Source organism: Delphinus delphis, chromosome 7 (genome assembly GCF_949987515.2).
Source record: "Delphinus delphis chromosome 7, mDelDel1.2, whole genome shotgun sequence".
Classification (NCBI taxonomy): Eukaryota; Metazoa; Chordata; class Mammalia; order Artiodactyla; family Delphinidae; genus Delphinus; species Delphinus delphis.
In genome coordinates this window covers 27,040,471-27,067,875 of record NC_082689.1, presented here as the reverse complement: position 1 = coordinate 27,067,875, position 27,405 = coordinate 27,040,471, and the positions used below count along the sequence as shown (strand labels likewise).

Genomic DNA, 27,405 nt, shown 5'->3' with positions numbered 1-27,405 from the left:
CCACTTTCTTGCTTAAAATCACTTACGACTGTCAATGTCATCAATGAAGCTTTTCCAAAAATAAGTAAGATAATCTACTCCCCTGTCCAGCGTTAGCTGAAACATCGACTCTTCTCCTTTTCACCTTGGTTCTCTCCTGAGATCCTTTCCAATGCCCTCTGATGTCAGTTTATCTCTACTTTTCTTTTCTTTTTTTTTTTTTTTTTGCGGTACGCGGGCCTCTCACTGCTGTGGCCTCTCCCGCTGCGGAGCACAGGCTCCAGATGCGCAGGCTTAGCGGCCATGGCTCACGGGCCCAGCCGCTCCGCGGCATGTGGGATCTTCCCGGACCGGGGCACGAACCCGTGTCCCCTGCATTGGCAGGCGGACTCTCAACCACTGCGCCACCAGGGAAGCCCTCTACTTTTCATAATAACAAAATCAAAAGCATCATGAAAATAGTGCCCTCAGAAAATGTGAGGATTACTGTAGACACCAAATATACAGTCTAGTTCTATGCAAGGCTCACCTGTATTCATTCTTCTTTTGAGACCTATTTACCCACAAGTGGTGTGATCAATATTTAAAATATCATCATTTTAGGTATACCATTCTACTTCCCTAAACCCTGATTTAGTATTAAATGATTATCCTTCCAGAAATTCTGCAGGATAGTCCAGATTTTATAATATGCCCTCTCTATAGTCAAGGAAATCACTGTCATGAAATAGGACCTGGTAATCCACAACAAACAAACAAAACCTTTAAGGAACAAAAAGCCTGCAGTTTTTGTAGGCCTTCAAACTCTTAGAAACTGCCCCTAAAATGGGTGGAGAAAAGTAAGGAGAAGGTAAATCAACCCCATGGGTGCAGGGACCTCATGAGTTTTTACTTACCATTACAGACCCAATGCCTAGACGGGGCTTGGCCCATGGTAGGCACTTAATTTTAAGAATGAATGAATGACAGTCAATGAAACAATAGACTTGCCAAATTACCATGTAGCCTTTGTCTCCTTTAATTTCCATTCTCAAAACCGAGGTTTAGTTTTTCCTTTCAGGACATCTTTAAGGACATAGCAAAAATCCAAACATAAGCTCTAAGGGAAAAAAAATTAATGTGAAAGGCAAAGGTCTGTCTGTAGCTGAATAGCCAACCACAAGACTAGTTAAAAGTCCTTACATACAGAATCTGTCCAAAAAAGGAGAGAGGACTTTTCCCAAAATAACACTAATAACTGTTAAGCTAATCTGAATAATAAGAATGATTTAATAGGTAAACTAGATTTAAACATAAAACTGTCTACCTTGCTAGGTGATTTAGTTTTCTAGATTGCAAAAGATTCTTTCTCTGTAGTGTTCTGTAAACACCACCTGATTTCTCAGCATTTAGCACAGGTCTGTTCTTTCCCTTGAATGAAGATACATGTATTAATATGCCTCTACATAAAAATTTCCACTTGGAGGGATGTCATAGAATGTCAAACATGGGACTTTTCCCTGGTCCAAGTGGGCCCAGGAGATGAGCACAGCACATGTCCTCTGTTTAGCACTGGAGAAAGGTGGGTGGGTGATTATGGCTTCTCTGCCAGAAGACAGAGAACTTTCTCTTCCCCCTACGCCCCTCATACCCTGTGCTTCTCCTTTTTCCCTTTTAAATAAAAATCACATTAACTGAGTAATATTAAAAGCAGTTTTATATGCCCACATCTCTGAAACTCATGATTGATACACACGCATTGGACAGCTTATTGTAAAGCTGATCAATTATAGTCTCCCTGGATATTTCCCCACTCAGGCCACGTAGTCATATACTCATCACTGTGTTGCACGTTTCCCAAAGGTAAGAAATGCTTCAAGCACTGTGATTGTTTGATAAAAATAACAAGGAAGTCAAATTCTAAAACACTGATTTAAATTCACACCATATTTGATAAACAGAATGTCCTGAGTTAAAATAATAATTAAAGGTATTTAGTACTCTAATGAGATTTTGAGATAAAAAATCTGCATCCCCGTGTAAATATCCCAAGAAAATGACTGCTTTACACAGTACTGTCAGATTTTAGGTAGATCCCAGATTTAACCCCAAAGCTTATAAACAGACCATTGCCCAAACCCCCCTCAAAAAAATTTCATCACATGTTACTAGAGTATTCTCCATAACCTTTTCTTTCCAAATTACTAAAGTATAATAATACGTGTTCTTCAAGTTGCCAAATGTGGAAAACACAGAAAAGCATAGAGAAAAAAAATGTTTAAATACCTTCAATTAGAAATAACCACAGTAAACTTTTGGTGTATTATGTTGGGTACATGTTTGAGCATGTGTACACATGAGCTTACACAAAGACACATACACGTGTACTTTTTTTATTAACCTGGTGATATCCTGCTTAATCCATTTTATCAGTGCCTTTTAACTTTGCAATGTATCATCAACATTCCCCATATCACTAGTCTTCTGAAAATAGGATTTTAATGACTACAGAGGATGCCATCATATGGAAGTCGCATAATTTATTCAGCTGTTTCCCTAGAGGTAAACATTTAGATTATTTCCAATTTTTAACATTGACCCAGAAGCCTCAGTGAGCATTTGACCTTCTTAGTATCTACATCTTAGCTACTAAGTAGATACTTAGTATCTACATCTTAGTATATTGTCCCATCATTTCCTTGGGATAACTTCCTGGAAATTGAAGTTCTTTGTCATGGGTGTAGACATAGCCTTTGGATAACATCTTACAAAATTACCCTCTAGAAAAGTTGACTCATTCTCTCATCATGGCAGTGTGATAGTATCATTGCTTTCTTCCCCTCCCAGCCCACCCCACCTTAATCTTTGCCTATTTAATGAGTGAAAATAGGGATCTCATTTCAACTGGCCTTTTTTTTAAAATTCCTAGTGAGATTAAACTCTGCATACCATTGGCCACTTGTCTTTTTCCTCTTGTGGAATGCCCTAGTGAAAAATCCCTTTGGAGATGTTCCCATTTGTCTTATTGAGTCAGGCTAATTTTTTGTTTTACTTTTTTTTTTTTTTTCGGTACGCGGGCCTCTCACTGTTGTGGCCTCTCCCGTTGCGGAGCACAGGCTCCAGACGCGCAGGCTCAGTGTCCATGGTTCACGGGCCCAGCCGCTCTGTGGTATGTGGGATCTTCCCGGACCGGGGCACGAACCCATGTCCCCTGCATCAGCAGGCGGACTCCCAATCACTGTGCCACCAGGGAAGCCCTTTTTTACTTTTAAACCTTAAGTTTCTTTGACTTAAGAAAGCTAAATAATCAGGCACTATGAAAATTACTTACTGAAAAATTGTGGGATGATGCATCCCCTGGGTGTGCTGATTGCATTTTACTTATTCATTCGTTCAAGTATTTTTGTGAGTTTATTTAGGGCCAAGAATTATACTGTCCTGGGGTAGGGGTGGGGAATAAGATACGGTACTGCACACCCCCAGGGAACTTAAAAATATAAAAAGTTAAATATTTACTGACACTGTAAGTGCTTCAGCTTTTATGACTCACACTCGCAGACGATTACCTGCAGTAATATTTAGTCTTATATCATGGCTGAAAAAAATGATTTCCTCAACTTGACAGCTGAGACATGGCTATTATCAAGAAGAGCTCAGAGAGTCAAGCTTGATCTCCTTCCTTCCACTCCCACTCTGCCTCTTCCTAAATCCCGGCCCATCAAAGATCATCCTGCACGATTTGCCACAGTGTCATTGGCAGAAGGTTGAAAGAAATGTAAGAGAATTTCACATGTGTTCAGACTTTTAACCCTCTTCTCTGCTTGCTTTCAGCGATGAACAAATGCAAGGGGGCAACATGGGGCGGAAAGATTTCTGGCGCAAGATGTTCAAATCCCAGAGTGCGGCGAGTGACACCAGCAGCCAGTCTGAGCAGGACACTTCAGAATGCACCACTGCTCACTCGGGGACCACCTCTGACCGGCGCACCCGCTCTCGGTCACGTAGAATTTCCCTCCGAAAGAAGCTTAAACTCCCCATAGGTAAAAGTATGTCTGTATTTATCTTACGGATTCTCTTATTCCCTGCCATGTCCTCAAACCAACTCACAATCAAAACAGAGCAACTTGTGGGAAGGTCGAGAAAGGGAAAGCTTTCAAGTCACAAAGCCTAGGCTGACTCCTTCATTTACTCATTCATTCATTCATTTTTTTCAGCAGATATTTCTCAAACCTTTCCTATGAGCTTCTATGGTGTGCAAACACTGTGCTAGGATTCAGGGATTAAATGGTGAGCAGAATTTCACAATGCCTGACTTTGCTGAATTTACAATCTATTAGGGGTGACAATCACTAAAGCAGATAATCATACAACTAAATAGAGTTGCAAACTACGAATTTTTTTTTTTGGTTGCATTGGGTCTTCGTTGCAGTGCTCAGGCTTCTCACTGCGGTGGCTTCTCCTGTTGTGGAGCATGGGCTCTAGGCGCATGGGCTTCAGTAGTTGCAGCATGCGGGCTCAGTAGTTGTGGCACTGGGCCCTACAGCACAGGCTTAGTGGTTGCGGCGCATGGGCTTAGTTGCTCTGCGGCATGTGGGATCTTCCTAGGCCAGGGATTGAACCTGTGTCCCCTGCACTGGCAGACGATTCTTTAACCACTGTGCCACCAGGGAAGTCCCCAAACTATCAATTTTATGAGGGAAGTATATGTAGTGCCCTAAAAGCATGCAAGGATGAGACCTAACCTAAATGAGGGGGAGGAGAGGCAGGAATCAGGGAAGGCTTCCTGAAGGAAGAGAGATTAAGATCTGCAGGGTACTTGGGAGAAGGAGGAAGGAGAGCATTCCAGGTGGTAGCAGTACAATGTGCAAAGGTATTAGGAGGGAGGGACATGGAAGAACTGAGACAAGAGTGGCTGCATGACTATGGTGAAGCCATAGGGACCAGAGCATGTGGGCCTTGCAGGTCAGGTTGTCTCTTCATCCTACAGCCCTACAGAGCCGAGGTGGGATGTTGAACAGGGGGATAACATGAGCAGGTAAACTTTTTTTCTAAAAGATCACTGCATGGAAAACACATTGGAGGGAGGAGCATGAGTGGATATGGGGGACCAGATAGAAAGCTGCCCTTGTGCTCCAGGTATAAGTAATGGTAGGTTGGACTGGGTGGTGACCGTGTAGATGGAGAGAAGTAGATATATTTGAAAGATACTTAGGAGGTAAAATCAACAGGACTTAATGGAAGATGTGAAAGTTGTCAAAGAGAACTGTATGGATTACGGTTTTAATCATGCAAGAGGCCTGGGTTCTTTTTGTTCTGATTTAGTCATGTAATTTTATAGTCCAACACTGAATGTTTTTATTCAAAGCATGTACATTTCGAAGACAATTTGTTTTCACTTTTATTTACATCAAGTCATGTAACTTTCATTGCTTGTTGGGCACATGCCAACTTTTTTATTTAATCCATCTGGGAGAAAATGCTATAATGGTCTAATTTTTTTTGAATTATTAACTAGGAAACTGGCTGAAACGATCCTCCCTCTCAGGCCTGGCAGATGGTGTGGAGGACCTCCTGGACATCAGCTCTGTGGACCGCCTCTCTTTCATCAGGCAAAGCTCCAAGGTAAACAGGACATTACTTATGTAAGAGAATGTTGGAGTCACTGATAGAAAAATGTCAGGGCTGGGAACTGCTAAACACCTGGAGGGGCCAAATAAGGAGGAGCTGAAGAAATTCTCTTCAAGGTAAGTAAGTTTTGGAAACTTAAGTGAACTATGGAAACTAAGATGTCTTAGTATGAGGCAATCATAGAAAGGAAAAAAGTGACAAAAAACTATGAATAAAATTGTAATGCAGATATAGAGAGGTATATAGGTATTAATTCCCAGCTACTTTTTTTCTTTTGTTTTCTTGGCGGTACGTGGGCCTTTCACTGTTGTGGCCTCTCCCATTGCAGAGCACAGGCTCTGGACGCGCAGGCTCAGCGGCCATGGCTCACGGGCCCAGCCGCTCCGCAGCATGTGGGATCTTCCCAGACCGGGGCACGAACCGGCGTCCCCTGCATCGGCAGGCGGATTCTCAACCACTGCGCCACCAGGGAAGCCCCCAGCTACTTTTAATACATGTATGAAATCCTAACATCTCAAGCTCCTATCCAAGGACACATAATTGTATAGTGATTTATTTTACACACACACACACACACACACACACACCATATATTTTCCTTCCCTACTTTTCCTACCATCTGAACCTTTCTCCCCTTTGAAAAGGATTAAGAAGCTCAGGATGATTTTTCCCACTAAGTGCTTCTTCTGTTGAGCATTGTAGTAGCATGCAGTTTGGAAAAGGTCGTGAGTCTTAGTGAAATCCATTTCTGATAAGAGTTTTCCCTGTGGCTGATTCATGGCCTGGTTGCTGTAATTTTCAGCATGTAATAGGAGTTACATTTCTTTATATACAAATTATTTGCTTATACTCTTTCTTCTTTGAATCTCACTAAAACCAGTTTTCTTCTATCTCTTTTTAAAGTAATATTTTGGAGTTATAAAAAGATTATAGCAACCTTATAAGGCATTTAGAAGATATATTTATAATTCCTCCTTCATATTCTTTTTACTAAAATTTGGCCAAGTATTTGAGGGTCTGTGAGGTCCATAGCTTCCTTGCTTTGCTGTAAACAAACACATTTTAAGTGTTAGGAAAAAAACATGTTACTGCACTTTAGTTATACACATTACAATACACATTATAATACACATTATACACATTATAATACACATTATACATTCATTTATACTGGTTCTTTCATAGAGATTTGAAATCTTCTATTTGGCTATCTTTTACTTTCATCTGATTCTCAGTTGTGGTGTTGTTTGTAAAGGATGAATATGACTTGTTCATAAATTTGAGTTTGGACTTTATCAGAATTAAACTCTAAGAATATCTCAATTGCTCACTAAATTATTTTCATAGTGCCTGATTATTTTACTTTCAATCTATGACCATGACTCTCAAATTATAGTTATAAGTGATGTCTTTTTTGGCACATGGGAATAAACTATACAGACTAGCTAACCAGATGTGGAAGCCAAAAGAAATGAAGTGACCTTTATATTCTAAACAACTTATTTTTCAAGGTAAAGGTTAGTATAAACACAAAGAATTTCCTCTGAATTGAGTTATCTGACTACCGTCCTTTTTTTTCTCAGGTCAAATTCACCAGTGCTGTAAAGCTTTCTGAAGGTGGACCAGGGAGTGGAATGGAAAACGGGAGAGACGAAGAGGAGAATTTCTTCAAGCGTCTTGGTAAATGTCACTTGGCCTAAGAATTACATGCAACTTTCATTACACAGAACAAACATTTGATTAGATAAAATGATCTACTTTCTATTTCCTTTGATTTCTTATTCATTTCTTTCTCGTATGTGTTTTGTTTGTACTACTATTTATAGCTTCTCTATTTATTATCAATTTGGTGCAACATTTATGGAAGTCCTACCATGTTCCTCATTCCCTAGTGGGCCCTGGGTGTGCAAAGAATAAGACACAGACTTTTCTTCTGCTGTTCTGTCCCTTATTAAAATCTGAGAGTTCTAAAAAAAACTCCGGGTATCCTTTTATCCACCCACCTATCTACTTAGGAATTCTGCACATTATATCCCAGACGGGTGGCCGGCCACCCTCTGAACACTTCCACCGAGGGCAAGTTTATTACTTTACAAAGCAACCTGTTCTAGAACTAGACAGCTTTCATTGTGAGAAAGTCTTTGCTTATGTGCTGAAAATATACTTATCCATAAATTTGACTCACTAGTCCTAGTCATGATATCTGTAGCCACACACACACGCACACTCATACCCACATAATGCCAGTTTCACCTATTATCTATTTCATGTTCTCTCTTTTGATCTCACTTCTGCTCATTAAATATTGTTGATTCCTTTTGTTTTCCTTACATAGGAGAGTCTCTAGATCCATCACCAACCTGATTCCATTTTACTATGTATTCTAATTAGATGATGTGCTTTACAGAATATGGTGCTTCAGATGGAATGCAATGCACTATATTTGACTTTAATCAGTGTAATAGATAGTGTAACTGTTAAGCTCCCAGGGATACAGCCAGTGGATGAACACAATTTAAGACTGCATTATCTGTTTTCACATCACAGAGTTGGTCTGTATTGAATTTTGGATTAACTTTTGCCACCTGTCCTTCTCATGAACAAATATCATGCATTACTTTGTTGTAGCCCTTATTCATTCTTCATCTCAAAATAAATAAAATGTATTGTTTCATTAACGTGGGGGGTAGTTAAGTCACTTGTCCAGGAATTCTGAATCTTTTCTTCTCTACAGTTGTGCTATAAAAATCCATCATGAGAGACATATACATTTCCCTGTTTTCATCCAAGTTGTTGATATTCTCACAAAGCAGGACAAATACAAAGAAATAGCTCCTAGAGCACATGTAGTTGACTTTTATTGATTAACAATTTGTGGGTACAGTTTTTCAGCCAACCATACATTTAATTTACTAGTGATCAGCAAGCACTTTCCTACTTTATGCAAAAAACATCATTAGACTTTACTAAAACATTATCTCACTGATATCTTTATAACTTTGTCGAAAGGAGGAATGTAACAGTTCAACACGCTGTCTTCTTCAGTAAACTACAGTGGTGTCTATGATTACTTCTGTGTTGTTGTTTTTTTTAGTGTTCCTGCCTATCCAATTCTCTCTTACAGAATTTGGCTAGGACACACATCAGGCTTATTAGTCTATGGTTTCAAGAATCTTCCTAATAATTGGGATCTTTGTCATTTTCAATCCTCTTGTACTCTTACCACTCATGATATTTTAGAGATATATCTAGTGTTCAAAACTGTCGGTGTTATAAAGACATTTTTGCGGTGGTTCTTTGAGAATGAAGTGTGGAACTAAAGTACGTTCTCTAGGTATGTGCTGTGTTAGCTGGATGTCATTTGACTAGTACTGTGATTGCATCTCCAGGTCATTTCTATGCACTGGAGGGTAATTTGATGGAACTGAGGCTTAAACTCAGAAACTAGGGTCTTTCACATTTGGTGCCTTTTTAATGAAGCTTTTCTGTACTTTCCCATCTGTGAATTTTTGTCCTTAGTAGAAAGGATGAAAGCATAATTGAGTTGTTTACCCTCCTTTGATTTCCTTACACTCCCTTCTTCAAGTAATAGGTCAATATTTTTACTCTTACTCTTGTTCCAAATATGTTATCGTTATTGTTTCATAACATTCTGGATTTTGAGTTTTCCTCATCCACTATTCTTACAGATTTCAGCTATTGTTTCACATAGTTTTTATATTCCATTCACAAATAGAAAAGACCTGATACAGAATATTCATACAGCCTGAGTCTAGGATGAGTTTGTGTCAACAGTACCTGTAATACAGACAGTCTCTTCCTGTGTGTCTAGAAGACAAAACGATAAAATCTGGGACTGATTTTGGAATATTTTATGTGCTTTGGACTGGCAAAAGAAGATGGCTTGTACATCATCATTCTTTATCCACGATCTCTGGCTTGTTAAAAATTATAAAAGGTATTCTGTGAGTTAACTCTTTCAGAATCTCTCGCAAAAGACAGGTATCTCCAGCTATTCTAAAAAACCAAAAGAACATTATCTGCTAATCTAAGAACATTGTATTTTGCAACAACTACCATACTTGGCCTGTGAACATCTTTCTAACTTTAAGCCTGCTTTTGCTTATTTCTTTCTTTCTTTTTTGCTTTGCAATCTGTGAATAAATCCCCATCCATCCATTATAGATGCATTGTCTTTTTTCCTTCTCATTTAAATTATTTTCATTTAATTGCATATTTTCTGTTTCTTTCTTTAAAGTTGTTAAAGAAAGCAAATATGAAACGTTCTTACCCTCAATTTCAATGTAGTACCTGAACTTCACTGAGCTAAGATAAAATGCAATAGGCGATAGAATTTTTTCAATCTAAAAATTTATTCAACAAATGAAAAACACATCTGCTGAACATTTAACAGAACTGAAATTACATTCACAGACCAGCTATCTTTTTCTTCTATATTTTTCTATTCACTAAGAATATTTTGTTTTAGAAATCATGATGTCTCTATCTGAGGGAAGATATTTCATTAAAGCAATGGGTTTTTTTTTTTCAGCTGATCAGCAAAACTTACTGAATATCTTCTTTGTGCTCAACTCCGCCATAAACTGTATGGAAAATGCTGCTTAAAGAAATACTAGATTTTGAAATGCTCCTTTGGGATTTAACAGCTTTTTAAAAATGCATTCTATGTAAATCATACCTCAGTAAATTTAATGTTAAAAAATAGTAAATAAATGCAACTAAAACGTACTGAGACTAAAAAATTAATCATGGCCAAGGAAGCCAAGAGGCATCTTTACATTCTAGTAAGTTTATATAAAAGATTGATATAGAAGAGGTACCTTTTATAGGCAAATTACTTTTCAACATTTCTTTCAGTATTACAATACGAAATGTCAGCAGGGTACAACTTGACAATCAGTTTGTAACATGTACAGTGTTGATTTATTTATTACAGTAGTTTTCCTGACATAATCACTCCCTTAAGCAGTGTGTAAAGGTCTGAACTCTTTGAACATAAACATTCAGGTATTCTAGAGACACAGTGTGGCAGAGTGGTAAGAGTGCAGGCTGGTTGTCACTAGATTTGGATTTGAATTCTGACTTTATCACTTTCTGTTGCATGAACTTAGACTAGGCTACTTAACCTGTCCCTTTTCTCTTTATCTTTCTGTCTCTATTCTCTCTCATTCTCTCTCTCTCTCTTTAATTATCTTTAAAGATCTATCTTACATGACTGTTACAAAAAATTTTTTTAAATAAAGTATAAAATATTTCATATAGTACTTGGCACATATTAAGTGCTCAAAAAGTTAGTAAATATATTGTTATCTATTAATGCTTTATAGATAAAATGGAAAATTTCCATTGTAAATAGCTTTTACTTACAGCGTGATCCTTATGTCCTGGGCTCGTAGGAGTCTGCTGATCTTCTTACCTGTAATAAGTGTACATCATTCTGTGAATGATTCTTCACAGAATAGGTTCTTGCTGACAAAGATTGTTTTGATCACTTTTTTCTTAATTATTTATACTCTTTAACTGTTTTGTTTCTGAAGTTCTTTCAATCAAAATGACACTTTCTTTAGTAATATTGAATACATTTCTTTTAGAATTAATTAGTTTGTCAAAAATATTGGAAGAAATGGTGGGATACTTATTCTTAATGCTTCCTTTAATAAAATGATGACAACTGTTTTTAATAAATTGGTTAAATAAGAATATTTTTTTGCCATCCATCCTGTCTTATATATTAGTTCTATTACAAATTTTAGAGTTATCACTTAATGTATCTTAAATCTTAATTATAGTATGAAATAATAAAACAACTGGATTCAATAAAAAGAAAACTATTACTTGGGATCTATCTTAAATTCAAGGTTTAAGTTTAGGTACTGTTAAGGTTATAATTTTTTTTAATGGATGAGATTTCCTGTGATATGGATATCTATCAAAGGGCTATATATAAATGATTAATAAAGTGATATATAGATAGGAAAAATAGCAGGAGTTACCTGTTCTGATAGCTTTGGTAATGTCCAGTGAGTAAATAGAGTAGTATTTTGAAAGGCAGCTGTCTGGAAACAGCATTGTCCAAGAAACGTTTGTTCCTTATTTGTAGTTTCTAGCTTTACCTTCTGTATACCATTTGAAATTCTGTCTTCTCAATTTTTTCCACCTTTAGATTCTTCTTGTGCTACTTCCTTTTGCATTTAATACAAAATATGCTATACTAAATGGAAAAAAAATACTGAAGTTGTTGAATATAGAATTTTCAATATGGAATATTTGTACCTGAAAAGGAAATGTACCCATAAGGAATGAAATATGGAAAATGTTGATAATAATATTTTAATTATAATCTGAGCCTTTTTAAAAAAATTTATTTTGTTGAAGTACAGTTGATTTACAATATTGTGTTAATTTCTGCTGTACAGCAAAGTAATTCAGTTATACATATATACACATTCTTTTCCATATTCTTTTCCATTATGGGTTTATCACAGGATATTGAATATAGTTCCCTGGGCTATAGAGTAGGACCTTGCTTTTTTTTTTTTAATTACTTAGTTTATTTCATTTTTGGCTGCGTTGGGTCTTTGTTGCTGCACATGGGCTTTCTCTAGTTGTGGCGAGCGGGGGCTACGCTTCATTGCGGTGCGTGGGCTTCTCATTGTGGTGGCTTCTCTTGTTGCAGAGCATGGGCTCTAGGTGCGCGGGCTTCAGTAGCTGTGGCTTACAGGCTCTAGAGCACAGGCTCAGTAGTCGTGGCACAGAGGATTAGTTTCTCCGTGGCATGTGGGATCTTCCCGGACCAGGGTTCGAACCCATGTCCCCTGCAGTGGCAGGCAGATTCTTAACCACTGCGCCACCAGGGAAGCCCCTGAGCCATTTTTGTGCTTATGAAAAATTTCAAACATAGACAAAGAGTAAAAAGGACCCAAGGGATACCAAATATCCATCGCTGACTTGCAATAATGGTAAAAAAATTTTCCAACTTGCTTCATCTTATTTTTTTTAGTGTGTTATGGAACAAATTCCAGACACCATACCATTTCACACCTACATATCTCAGTATGATGCTGAGACATTTTAAAAGTTGTTGACCAGGAATTGGTAATGATTTTCATGCCATGCCATAAATTTTTTTCAATTTACCAGGAAGTTTTAATTTGTATGCACTTAACTTCAAATTATATAGAGCAACAGAGCTACAAGGAAAAAATAGACAAATTCAATATCATAATAGGAGATTTAGCATACTGCTGTTATTCGCTGATAGAGGATACCTTTTCAGAACCAGTAGACACCCCCCCCAAAAAAAAGTTAGTAAGGATATAAAAAACTTAAATAATGTAAGCAGCAAATTTGATTCAACAAGCAGATATATAGTCACTATACTCCAAAACTTTAAATTACAAATTATTTTCAAGCACAGTTGGAACATTTTTAAAACTGACCATATTGTGCTATAAGGCAAATTTTAACAAATTTCAAAGTATTAAAATTATACGAAGTGTGTTTGTTGACTTGTAGTTAAGCTACAAATCAGTAACGAAAAAGTAACTAGAAGTTATGAAATACACTACTTCTAAGTAACACCCCAAAAAACAAATCACAATTGGAGTTAGAAAATAAGTTAAACAGAATGATAATAAAAATATTACATACCAAAACTTGGATGTGACTAAAGCTGTGCTTACAGGAAAATGTATAGTCTTTTTTTTTCCAAGGTAACAGTAGTGTTTTTTTTTTTAATTACACACGTCTATAAACTTAATAAATAGGTTTTCTCTATTTTTTTTATACAACAGGTTCTTATTAGTCATCAATTTTATACACATCACTGTATACACGTCAATCCCAATCACCCAATTCACACCACCACCCCCACACCCCTGCGGCTTTCCACCATTGGTGTCCATACGTTTGTTCTCTACATCTGTGTCTCAATTTCTGCCCTGCAAACTGTTTCATCTGTACCATTTTTCTAGTTTCCACATATATGCGTTAATATACAATATTTGTTTTTCTCTTTCTGACTTACTTTACTCTGTATGACAGTCTCTAGATCCATCCACGTCTCAACAAATGACCCAGTTTCGTTCCTTTCTATGGCTGAGTAATATTGCACTGTATATATGTACCATATTTTCTTTATCCATTCATCTGTCAATGGGCATTTAGGTTGCTTCCATGACCTGGCTATTGTAAACAGTGCTGCAATGAACATTGGGGTGCATGTGTCTTTTTGAATTTTGGTTTTCTCTGGGTATAGGCCGAGTAGTGGGATTGCTGGATCATATGGTAATTCTATTTTTAGTTTTTTAAGGAACCTCCATACTGTTCTCCATAGTGGCTGTATCAATTTACATTGAGGGTTCCCTTTTCTCCACACCCTCTCCAGCATTTGTTGTTTGTAGATTTTCCGATGAAGCCCATTCTAACTGGTGTGAGGTGATACCTCATTGTGGTTTTGATTTACATTTCTCTAATAATTAGTGATGTTGAGCAGCTTTTCATGTGCTTCTTGGCGATCTGTATATCTTCTTTGGAGAAATGTCTATTTAGGTCTTCTGCCCATTTTTGGATTGGGTTGTTTGTTTTTTTAATATTGAGCTGCATGAGCTGCTTATATATTTTGGAGATTAATCCTTTGTCCATTGATTCATTTGTAAATATTTTTTCCCATTCTAAGGGTTATCTTTTCATCTTGTTTATGGTTTCCTTTGCTGTGCAAAAGTTTTTAAGTTTCATTAGGTCCCATTTGTTTATTTTTGTTTTTATTTCCATTACTCTAGGAGGTGGATCAGAAAAGACCTTGCTATGATTTATGTCAAAGAGTGTGCTTCCTATGTTTTCCTCTAAGAGTTTTACAGTGTCTGGTCTTACATTTAGGTCACTAATCCATTTTGTGTTTATTCTTGTGTATGGTGTTAGGGAGTGTTCTAATTTCATTCTTTTACATGTAGCTGTCCAGTTTTCCCAGCATCACTTATTGAAGAGACTGTCTCTTCTCCATTGTATATCCTTGCCTCCTTTGTCATAGATTAGTTGACCATAGGTGCGTGGGTTTACCTCTGGGCTTTCTGTCTTGTTCCATTGATCTATGTCTCTGTTTTTGTGCCAGTACCATATTGTCTTGATTACTGTAGCTTTGTAGTATAGTCTGAAGTCAGGCAGTCTGATTCCTCCAGCTCCGTTTTTTTCCCCTCAAGACTGCTTTGGCTATTTAGGGTCTTTTGTGTCTCCATACAAATTTTAAGATTTTTTGTTCTAGTTCTGTAAAAAATGCCATTGGTAATTTGATAGGGATTGCATTGAATCTGTAGATTGCTTTGGGTAGTAGAATCATTTTCACAATATTGATTCTTCCAATCCAATAACATGGTATATCTCTCCATCTGTTGGTATCATCTTTAATTTCTTTCATCAGTGCCTTATAGTTTTCTGCATACAGGTCTTTTGTCTCCCTTGGTAGGTTTATTCCTAGGTATTTTATTCTTTTTGTTGCAGTGGTAAATGGGAGTGTTTCCTGAATTTCTCTTTCATATTTTTCGTCATTAGTATATAGGAATGCAAGAGATTTCTGTGCATTAATTTTGTATCTTGAAACTTTACCAAATTCATTGATTAGCTCTAGTAGTTTTCTGTTGACATCTTTAGGATTCTCTGTGTATAGTGTCATATCATCTGCAAACAGTGACAGTTTTACTTCTTCTTTTCCAATTTGTATTCCTTTTATTTCTTTTTCTTCTCTGATTGCTGAGGCTAGGCCTTCCAAAACTATGTTGAATAATAGCAGTGAGAATGGACATCCTTGTCTTATTCCTGATCTTAGAGGAAATGCTTTCAGTTTTTCACCATTGAGAATGATGTTTGCTACGGGTTTGTCGTATATGGCCTTAATTATACTGAGGTAGGTTCCCTCTATGCCCACTTTCTGGAGAGTTTTTATCATAAATGGGTGTTGAATTTTGTCAAAAGGTTTTTCTGCATCTATTGAGATGATCATATGGTTTTTATTCTTCAGTTTCTTAATATGGTGTGTCACATTGATTGATTTGCATATATTGAAGAATCCTTGGATCCCTGGGATAAATCCCACTTGATCATAGTGTATGATCCTTTTAATGTGTTGTTGGATTCTATTTGCTAATATTTTGTTGAGGATTTTTGCATCTATATTCATCAGTGATATTGGTCTGTAATTTTCTTTTTTTGTAGTATCTTTGTCTGGTTTTGGTATAAAGGTGATGGTGGTCTCATAGAATGAGTTTTGGAGTGTTCCTTCCTCTGCAGTTTTCTGAAAGAGTTTGAGAAGGATGGATGTTAGCTCTTCTCTAAATGTTTGATAGAATTCATCTGTGAAGCCATCTGGTCCTGGACTTTTGTTTGTTGGAAGATTTTTTTTTTTTTTTTTTTTGCAGTAAGCGAGCCTCTCACTGCCATGGCCTCTCCCGCTGCAGAGCACAGGCTCCAGACACGCAGGCTCAGTGGCCATGGCTCACAGGCCCAGCCGCTCCATGGAATGTGGGATCCTCCCGGACTGGGGCACAAACCCACGCGCCCCGCATCGGCAGGCGGACTCCCAACCACTGTGCCACCAGGGGAGCCCTGTTGGAAGATTTTTAATCACAGTATCAATTTCATTGCTTGTGATTGGTCTGTTCATATTTTCTATTGCTTCCTGGTTCAGTCTTGGAAGGTTATACCTTTCTAAGAACTTTTCCATTTCTTCCAGGTTGTCCATTTTATTGGCATAGAGTTGCTTGTAGTAGTCTCTTAGGATGCTTTGTAGTTCTGCAGTGTCTGTTGTAACTTCTCCTTTTTCATTTCTAATTTTATTGATTTGAGTCCTCTCCCTCTTTTTCTTGATGAGTCTGGCTAATGGTTTATCAATTTTGTTTATCTTTCAATGAACCAGCTTTTGTTTTTATTAATCTTTGCCACTGTTTTCGTTGTTTCTATTTCATTTATTTCTGCTCTGATCTTTATGATTTCTTTCCTTCTGCTAACTTTGGGTTTTGTTTGTTCTTCTTTCTCTAGTTCCTTTTGTTGTAAGGTTAGATTGTTTACTTGAGATTTTTCTTGTTTCTTGAGGTAGGCTTGTATAGCTATAAACTTCCCTCTTAGAACTGCTTTTGCTGCATCCCACAGGCTTTGGATTGTCATGTTTTCATTGTCATTTGTCTCTAGGTATTTTTTGATTTCTTCAGTGATCTCTTGGTTATTTGGTAATGTATTGTTTAGCCTCCATGTGTTTGTGTTTTTTACGTTTTTTCCCCTGTAATTGATACCTAGTTTCATAGTGTCGTGGTCAGAAAAGATGCTTGATATGATTTCAGTTTTCTTAAATTTACTGAGGCTTGATTTGTGACCCAAGATGTGATCTATCCTGGAGAACGTTCCGTGCACACTTGAGAAGAAAGTGTAATCTGCTGTTTTTGGATGGAATGTCCTATAAATATCAATTAAATCTATCTGGTTTATTGTGTCTATTAAAGCTTCTGTTTCCTTATTTATTTTCATTTTGGATTATCTGTCCATTGGTGTAAGTGAGGTGTTAAAGTCCCCCACTATTATTGTGTTACTGTCGATTTCCTCTTTTACAGCTGTTAGCAGTTGCCTTATGTATTGAGGTGCTCCTGTATTGGGTGCATATATATTTATAATTGCTATATCTTCTTCTTGGATTGATCTCTTGATCATTATGTAGTGTCCTTCCTTGTCTCTTGTAACGTTCTTTATTTATTTATTTTCTTGCAGTACGTGGGCCTCTCAGTGTTGTGGCCTCTCCTGTTGTGGAGCACAGCCTCCGTATGTGCAGGCTTAGTGGCCATGGCTCATGGGTCTAGCCACTCCGCAGCATGTGGGATCTTCCCAGAGCAGGGCACGAACCCATGTCCCCTGTATTGGCAGGTGGACTCTCAACCACTGCGCCACCAGGGAAGCCCTAACATTCTTTATTTTAAAGTCTATTTTATCTGATATGAGTATTGCTACTCCAGCTTCCTTTTGATTTCCATTTGCATGGAATATCTTTTTCCATCCCCTCACTTTCAGTCTGTATATATCCCTAGGTCTGAAGTGGGTCTCTTGTAGACAGCATATATATGAGTCTTGTTTTTGTATCCATTCAGCAAGTCTGTGTCTTTTGGTTGGAGCATTTAATCCATTCACGTTTAAGGTAATTATCTATATGTATGTTCCTATGACCATTTTCTTAATTGTTTTGGGTTTGTTTTTGTAGGTCCTTTTCTTCTCTTGTGTTTCCCACTTAGAGAAGTTACTTTAGCATTTGTTGTAGGGCTGGTTTGGTGGTGCTGAATTCTCTTAGCTTTTGCTTGTCTGTAAAGCTTTTGATTTCTCCATCGAATCTGAATGAGATCCTTGTCGGGTAGAGTAATCTTGGTTGTAGGTTCTTCCCTTTCATCACTTTACCTTCTGGCTTGTAGAGTTTCTGCTGAGAAATCAGCTGTTAACCTTATGGGAGTTTCCTTGTATGTTATTTGTCATTTTTCCCTTTCTGCTTTCAATAATTTTTCTTTGTCTTTAATTTTTGCCAGTTTTATTACTGTGTGTCTTGGCATGTTTCTCCTTGCGTTTATCCTGTATGAGACTCGCTGCACTTCCTGGACTTGGGTGGCTTTTTCGCTTCCCATGTTAGGGAAGTTTTCGACTATAATCTCTTCAAATATTTTCTTGGGTCCTTTCTGTCTCTCTTCTCCTTCTGGGACCCTTATAATGCAAATGTTGTTGCATTTAATGTTGTCCCAGAGGTCTCTTAGGTTGTCTTCATTTCTTTTCATTCTTTTTTCTTTATTCTGTTCTGCAGCAGTGAATTCAACCTTTCTGTCTTCCAGGTCACTTATCAGTTCTTCTGCCTCAGTTATTCTGCTATTCATTCCTTCTAGTGTAGTTTTCATTTCAGTTATTGTATTGTTCATCTCTGTTTGTTCTTTAATTCTTCTAGGTTTTTGTTAAACATTTCTTGCATCTTCTCAATCTTTGCCTCCATTGTTTGTCTGAGGTCCTGGATCATTTTCACTATCATTATTCTGAATTCTTTTTCTGGAAGGTTGCCTATCTCCACTTTATTTAGTTGTTTTTCTGGGGTTTTATCTTGTTCTTTCATCTGGTACGTAGCCCTCTGCCTTTTCATCTTGTCTGTCTTTCTGTGAATGTGGTTTTTGTTCCACAGGCTGCAGGCTGCAGGATTGTAGTTCTTCTTGCTTCTGCTGTCTGCTCTCTGGTGGATGAGACTGTCTAAGAGGCTTGTGCAAGTTTCCTGATGGGAGGGACTGGTGGTGGGTAAAGCTGGCTGTTGCTCTGGTGGGCAGAGCACAGTAAAACTTTAATCCGCTTGTCTGCTGATGGGTGGGGCTGGGTTCCCTCCCTGTTGGTTGTTTGGCCTGAGGCAACCCAACACTGGAGCCTACCTGGGCTCTTTGGTAGGGCTAATGGCAGACTCTTGGAGGGCTCACACCAAGGAGTACTTTCCAGAAATTCTGCTGCCAGTGTTCTTGTCCCCACGGTGAGCCACAGCCACCCCCCACCTCTGCAGGAGACCCTCCAACACTAGCAGGTATGTCTGGTTCAGTCTCCTATGGGGTCACTGCTCCTTCCCCTGGGTCCTGATGCTCACACTACTTTATGTGTGCCCTGCAAGAGTGGAGCCTCTGTTTCCCCCAATCCTGTTGAAGTTCTGCAATCATATTCCACTAGGTTTCAAAGTCTGATTCTCTAGGAATTCCTCCTCCCATTGCCGGACCCCCAGGTTGGGAAGCCTGATGTGGGGCTCAGAACGTTCACTGCATTGGGTGGACTTCTGTGGTATAAGTGTTCTCCAGTCTGTGAGTCACCCCCCAGCGATTCTGGGATTTGATTTTGCTGTGATTGTGCTCCTCTTATCGTCTCATTGTGGTTTCTCCTTTGCCTTTGGATGTGGGGTACCTTTTTTGGTGAGTTCCAGTGTCTTCCTGTCGATTATTGTCCAGCAGCTCGTTGTGATTCTGGTGTTCTCACAAGAGGGAGTGAGAGCACATCTTTCTACTCCACCATCTTGGTTCAAGCCCCATGCCATAATTTTTTATCTTGTGGTAATAAAGTCCAAAGGAATCTTTTCCCCAAGCTTGAACTGCTTCCAAAGGATGTGTTTTCTAAAAGAACAGGTGCTCACCTCTTTCCACGAGTACATACTTTCATGGTAAACCAAGCTCATAATTGTAAATATCGCCCTTTTATTTACAAAGAATGCAAGTTATTAAAGGGGTACATCCAACTCTGGATCTGATTTTTAAATGCAAATTTGTGAACATTAGTGTTTATTAATAGGAACAGATTATTTACCGTACATCTGCAACCACCAATCATGACCTGCTTGCGTATAGGGCACCTCAGTTGAGAGCAAAGGCTACGTGGGGCCACTTTTTTTGTGTTGAGGCAGCAAGTGGGAAAGTGGGGCAGTGGGTGGGAGGTATCAAGGTATTTTTGACAGAAGAGGTGAGAAAGCCGTTTCTTGTAATGGGATCTGTGACTTAGTGAGGACCTAGAGTTGGCAACATCGCAAATGGTGTCAGCACACATTAAGCCAAGCACTGAATCAGGGGGTATATTCTTAGGTGCTGAAAGTACATTTCAGAGTTATGGGAAGTAATTTGGGCTTGGTGTTTAAAACTATATTCAATATTATAGCCTTATATAAGATAAACTAAGTATATATATATACATATATATACATATATGTGTGTGTGTGTATATATATATATATATATATACTAGAAGCTATAGAAAAGCTATGAGATACTTAGGTTTTTAAAAACGTACATGGGGTTAAAAGAAATGAAAAAAATGCTTTGTATTATTCTTCCTTAATGTGTGATCCTTAGACTTTCTGTATTAAAATCATGTGGCATGTTTGTTAAAAATATACATAGCCTGCAGACCTATGGAATCCATATCTCTAGCGATGAGATCTGATAGTCTGCATTTTAAGAAGCTCTAGACTGATTCTCATCCGTATGCAGTTTAACTATGGAAAAATAAGAGAGGATGAGTCAGTGGTTCCTAAACCTCTGACCACCGTGTGGGGTCAGGCTGGCTGCATCCTTATCATCTGTGAGGCTTTACAGAGCACACATTCTTACACTCCTCTTTCAGAGACTCTGGTTCTGAACTTCTGAATAAGATTCAAAAACTGTTCAGGTAATTCTGATGCACAGGCAGGTTTGGAAATCCTGGCATTAAATGACCAACCTCTCAAGTCCTTTACAACTCTAATAATCAGTGATTCTTTGCATTGTAACTAAGATATCAAGATACTGTCTTTGATATCAGTTTTTTGTAACAGATCTGAAATTGCACAGTGATTTCGCATCTTCCATAAAAACAGAAGTTAGTGACAGGCAGAATCATCTTAAATAATCCTCTTAGCAGTATTAGAGAAGAGACCTGAAAGCAAAATGATCAGACCCTATATTTATCTATTTTTTTTAATTTTTAATTTTTAAAATTTATTGCTGCATAGTTGATTTACAATGTTGTGTTATTTCTGCTATACAGCAAAGTGATTCATATATATATGCATTCATACATATATATACATATATATATATACATACGTATATATATGTACATTGTTTTTCACATTCTTTTCCATTATGGTTTATCACAGGATATTGAATATAGTTCCCTGTGCTATACAGTAGGACCTTGTTGTTTATCCATTCTATATATAATAGTTTGCATCTGCTAATCCCTAACTCCCAATCCATCCCTCCCTCACCCACCCCTCCCCCTTGGCAACCACAAGTCTGTTCTCTATGGATCAGACCCTATATTAAAATAGTTATATAAGACCCCTTATTAACATATGCTATGTGTCATCAGATTCCTAAAAGTCAAGGTGTCCAAATCAAGCATTAGATAGAGAGGAGGGAAGTGTAGTTCAGGAAAAAGTTCTTAGGCCAACACTATAGAAAATGCATTGTTGAAACTTCAAAGCTCTTTTTTAATCTACAACCATTACACTCTCTCTCCTTCATTCCTCCAACATGGGAAAACCCCTACAGGTTGCCACAGTTTTGACGACCATCTGTCTTCCAACCAAGATGGCGGAAAAAGCAAAAACGTGGTGAATCTTGGAGCAATCCGACAAGGCATGAAGCGCTTTCAGTTTCTGTTAAACTGCTGTGAGCCAGGGACAATTCCTGATGCATCGATCTTGGCAGCCGCCTTGGATCTTGTAAGTTGTTGGAAGAATTTTCTCACCCTGTATCCCATTCCAGTTAATTCTACTAATGGAGGAAAGCATGAATCCCTACTCCAAAGCCTGACTATGGGGTTACGTTTTTGGTCTTTTTTTTTTCCTCAGCATTAGTGGCAAGAGGAGGGTAAAAGGTAGTAAGGTGAAAGAAGAAAAGAAAGGGGAAAAAAATCTTAGTAAATATATTCTGTACAGCATCATGATTAACAGTATATGAGGATTCTGGAATGAGACTGCCTGGGTTAAAATCACTCTGACATTTATTAGCTAAACCCTGTAAAATGAGATTAAGAGTAATAATAATATTATGCCTACCTCCTAGGGTTAGTGTGAGGATTAAATGAGATATTAGATGTAAAGTCCTCATCATAATGCCTGAAATATAGCAGTTGCTCAATAAAGTAGGTCGTTATTATTATTACATTATTAGTCATGTCTGTCATGTATTAGTCCTTTAAACTCTGTCTTGATTTAATTGCATATTAATTGAGTGAAAATATGAAGCAAGGATCAATTGAAATTAATTGCACAGAAGTACCTTGAACATTGTGTAGCCTTATACACATGTAAGAGATTCAAGAGTATAATGTGGATCTTGTTTAGAAAGTATTTTTGTCAAATAAACGAGACCCAGATATGAGTTTTGAACACAATCTTCCAATTTCCTTTATTTATCTTCTGGTTTAATAAATTCTTCATATGCTATATAAATATTGGGTACAAAATTCCAAGTAAATATCAAGAAGTAAAAGTTTTCTGTATTCACATTTTAAGAAGAAAAACTAAAATAGACATTTTTACAACAAAAACCCTTTAGCCTGCCTGCAAATGATCCCTTTTTATAACACATGAATATGTAACCACTGGCCACTCATATTTTACCTTGGAAAATAGTCCAAACCATTTAATAGAATTCATGACATTTTTCTGTGACATTAATAGCTTTTGCTCTCACGATATTTAGTGACCAGCAAGGTATGTAGCTTCACTTAAGCTGAAAATGCAAATACCACTGTAATCACCCAGAATCATGACCTGTGGTTATTTAAGATTTTTCAGTCAGTTTCTGATTCCTGGACATTGGTCTTTGAAAGTATTTTTTTTTAATTCCAAAGTGTTTAATGTGTACTGATATATGCTATCATGACTGTAAAATGTAGAAAGTCACAGGTCTCCAGGAGAGCTGAGGCAGGTGGCAATCAAACAATTAAAGAACAATGAGATGCCTGTCTAAAGCAAGAGAGCTGACAAGGCAGAGAGCCAATTTCTTGTTTTCTAAGTGGGAGAGAGGAAACCAGCCTGTCACTCTTATGAGTCATGCATGGTTCTTCTTAATCACCAACTGGCCAGGGTTCAAAGCCAGGAAAGGATAGAGCCAGATTAGAACAGACCTTATATTTGGTACAATACCATGTTGACTCTCTCATTAAAAAATTATGTGAGATCACTATAGGAACTTTAAAATGTAAAAAAATAAGAAATTCTGTATTTTAAACCTGATAGTTTAAATGTGATTAAGAAAGTGAAGATGACACAAACTAGTTGAACAATGGTTAAATACACAATAACTATGGTGCATTAGAACTTTATGGGTAGTTTATGCTACAGTGTTCCAGATGTACTATTATGTCCATCTTTGTTTCAATCCTAAAGTCACAGATACTTTGGAAAATTTTTAGACAAGTGAGACATCAAATTTCACCAGCAACTGTCTGAGTGTAAGGAAAATGATAATAATGAATCATGTTACTTCAAGTTACTGTTGAAAGAGAAAGATAGAGGCATGGGTGCCCATACAAATTGGACAATGATAGGATAATAGCATTTGGACAACTGTCAGTAAAATAAGCACCTGATGACATAGAGAATGGATTGTCCTTCCCTCTTCTGGAAAGCCTCAGCCCCACACCCACAACTCTTTCAGAGATCCTGAGTGAAGTCTCCACATGAATGCATATCACGTACTGGACTCCAAGCCACTCTTTTCATTCACGCATTTTCCACATGAGAGAACAAAAGCCCCAAGAGCTAAGGTGACTTTGCTCAAGGTCATATAAGCCAGTTGAAGTGAAAACTGGGCTCAGAGAAGAACCTTCTGATTCTATTCAGGACTCTTTTGGCAATACCGTATACTTTCTCTGAAAAAAAAAAAAAGTTATTTAGGTAAATCGGAAAGAGTGTCTCTTGATACACTGAAAATGTACTTAAATATATATGGTCTCCATAATAAGGAAGATGGCAAATGATTTCTAATGGTCCAAAAGCAATTGAATCATTTTTTAAAAAAAAGGTCATGTGAATACATGATGAATTTATAATAGGAACATATAGGAGATTTTCAACTTTAAAGATTCACACTACACATTCACCCACTAAACCAGTGATTCTTAACATTTTGGAGACATAAACTCTTTAAGAACTGAATGAAAGCTATGGAGAGCTATGGAGAGAATTACACTTACAGACAAAATTCAGCCTGTAATATCAGAAGGTTCATGAACTCCCCCAAAACCCACCCATGAAACAAAAAATGGAAATAACACAATCTCAATGTATTATCATTGGCAAAGAGAGACTCTTTAATAAAGTAGTTGGAATGATTTTATTATCATTGATGGTGTAAAAACAGAAGGAATAACTGCTTCCTACATAAAAAGCTTTTAAGCTTTATAAGATATGTGGCCATGGGAGAAACAGGAGGCTTGTCACAAAGAGAGTGATACATTTGAAAGTTTAAAAAATAATCCCAGTCAAGGGCTTTCCCTGATGGCACAGTGGTTAAGAATCCTCCTGCCAATTCAGGGGACATGGGTTTGAGCCCTGGTCCAGGAAGATCCCACATGCCCTGGAACAACTAAGCCCGTTCACCACAACTACTGAGCCTGTGCTCTAGAGCCTGCAAGCCACAACTACTGAAGCCCGTGCACCTAGAGCCTGTGCTCTGCAACAAGGGAAGCTACCGCAATGAGAAGCCCGTGCACTGCAACAAAAAGTAGCTCCTGCTTGCTGCAGCTAGAGAAAGCCCACATGCAGCAATGAAGACCCAAAGCAGCCAAAAATAAATAAATAAATATATTTTAAAGTAATAAATAAAATCGTGTTATCAATAGGTTCTTTAAAAAAAAAATCCCAATCAAACAAATTAATACTGGCTTCTGAATGGAGATTATAAAAGTATTCATCAATATTCTTCTTAAAATAATCAGTCTCTTGGATGCTGGAATTTCATTCCCTCTCATCAGATGGTTCTATACCTATATGATTTCCAGCTGCTATAATGCTTAGAGTTTTCAAGGAGATTTATTTCAGGGCTGAATTCCAGAAAACATTTAAAATTTATTTTACTTCCTCCAAATAAGACTATGGCCAGGTAGTTACCAGATCACTAGATTCTCCTTCCTTCCCTTTCTGTTGGACCAACTCTGGCCCTGCTTGACCTTCTCAATCTTATTAATCTCATGGCAATAAATAAAATAAAGGGGGTTTGATACTTATAAGTGGTGTCTTCAAGCTTCAAAGTAAAGAAGCATTTTCTGATCACTATAGATGTCCAGTGATAAAGTAGATACATTGAGAAGTAATTAGCTCTTTGTCACTACACTGGACTCAATGGGGAAGTACAAGGAGACTCAAGAAGGGGGTGGTTAGTATGAGTTTCTTTCATATCTGAGAATCTTTGATTCTAGGTCAAGGCCAAGGAGTGTCCAGAGGTCAGAATCAGTCACGGTTTAAAGGAAACAGAGACAGAATCTAGGTAGACCTGGTTGGTTGAAAAAAAAGCGATAGGTGGTGATGGTGGTGGTGGTACTCATGGTGGTGGTAATGTTGGTGGTGATGGTAGTCATGGTGGTGGTGTGGTGGTGGCGGCAGTGGTGAGAGAGGTGGTGGTAGAAGATAACAAAAGTAACATTTTCATTGTATGTCATAGTTAATTAAGCACCTTCACATTCATTGTCTTATTTGTTGATATAAGAGAGAAGAGTTAAGCCAGGACATGGTCCCCAAATGAGGGTACATTCAACTTCAGTTTCTCAGGTACAGAAAAGTGAAGGAATTGAAGTCACTGGTGAATACTGGCAAGAGAACTGAGAGGAAGGAAAATATAGCTGCATGTCCAATATGTTTAAATCATAGTAACATCCTGTTTTTACCATCATTGTGCAAGTGTGGCAATTGCAGTTGTTCATACCTGTCTCTTTGGGTTAGGAGACCCTTGAGATTACTCTAACATTCACAAGTTGTCTTCTATTAAATGTATTATTAACTTTTGTATCCTCTGTGTTTGGTTTCACTTAATATCTGATCTCATCTGCTTCCTGACTTTCAGAAATGCTTCACTTTTAAATATGTTCTAGAATGAATTTGGGAGTGTTCCTCCCTCTGCAATTTTTTGGTAGAGTTTGAGAAGGATCAGTGTTAGCTCTTCTCTAAATGTTTGATAGAATTCATCTGTGAGGCCATCTGATCCTGGACTTTTGTTTGTTGGAAGATTTTAATTACAGTTTCAATTTTATTACTTGTGATAGGTCTGTTTATGTTTTCTAATTCTTTCTGGTTCAGTCTGGGAAAATTGTACCTTTCCAAGAATTTGTCCATTTCTTCGTGGTTGTCCACTTTATTGGCATATAGTTATTTGTAGTAGTCTTTTATAATCCTTTGTATTTCTGTGGTATCAGTTGTGATTTCTCCTTTTTCATTTCTAATTTTATTGATTTGTATCCTCTCCCTTTTTTTCTTGATGAGTCTGGCTAAGGGTTTATCAATTTTGTTTATCTTCTCAAAGAACCAGATTTTAGTTTTATGGATCTTTGCTGTTGTTTTCTTCATTTCTCTTTCATTCTGCTCTGATTTTTATGATTTCTTTCCTTCTACTGAATTTGGGTTTTTTTGTTCTTTCTCTAGTTGCTTTAGCTGTAAGTTTAGATTTTTTATTTGAGATTTTTCTTGTTTCTTGAGGTGAGATTGAAATGCTATAAACTTCCCTCTTAGAACTGCTTTTGTTGCATCCCATAGGTTTTGGGTCATCATGTTTTCATTGTCATTTGTTTCTATGTATTTTTTTATTTCTACTTTGATTTCTTCAGTGATCTCTTGGTTATTTAGTAGCACAGTGTTTAACTTCCATGTATCTGTGTTTTTTACAGTTTTTTTTTTCCTGTAATTGATTTCCAATCTCATAGTGTTGTGGTCAGAAAGCATGCTTGATACGATTGCAATTTTCTTAAATTTTCCAAGGCTTGATTTGTGACCCAAGATGTGATCTATCCTGGAGAATGTTCCATGTGCACTTGAGCAGAAAGTGTGGCATGTGGCATGTCCTATAAATATCAATTAAATCTATCTGGTCTATTGTGTCATTTAGAGACTGTGTTTCCTTATTTATTTTCTGTTTGGATGATCTATCCATTGGTGTAAGTGGGGTGTTAAAGTCCCCTACTATTATTGTGTTACTGTTGATTTCCCCTTTCATTGTTGTTAGCATTTGCCTTATGTATTGAGGTGCTCCTATGTTGGGTGCATAAACATTTATAATTGTTATATCTTCTTCTTGG

The 27,405-nt window shown here is 37.5% G+C and overlaps 1 protein-coding gene across 3 annotated transcripts in view; it reads left to right on the top strand.

The window, feature by feature from the left end:
• UNC80 (unc-80 homolog, NALCN channel complex subunit) overlaps positions 1 to 27,405 on the top strand; it is a 247,081-nt gene that overhangs the window by 62,764 nt on the left and 156,912 nt on the right. For 2 of the 3 annotated variants that reach the window (XM_060015561.1, XM_060015560.1), the window contains exons 19-22: positions 3,790 to 4,004; positions 5,474 to 5,580; positions 7,170 to 7,266; positions 21,660 to 21,832. In XM_060015561.1, coding sequence (XP_059871544.1) covers positions 3,790 to 4,004; positions 5,474 to 5,580; positions 7,170 to 7,266; positions 21,660 to 21,832 — 592 coding nt within the window. The remainder of the gene's footprint in view (positions 1 to 3,789; positions 4,005 to 5,473; positions 5,581 to 7,169; positions 7,267 to 21,659; positions 21,833 to 27,405) is intronic. The other variant, XM_060015559.1, reaches the window with a different exon arrangement.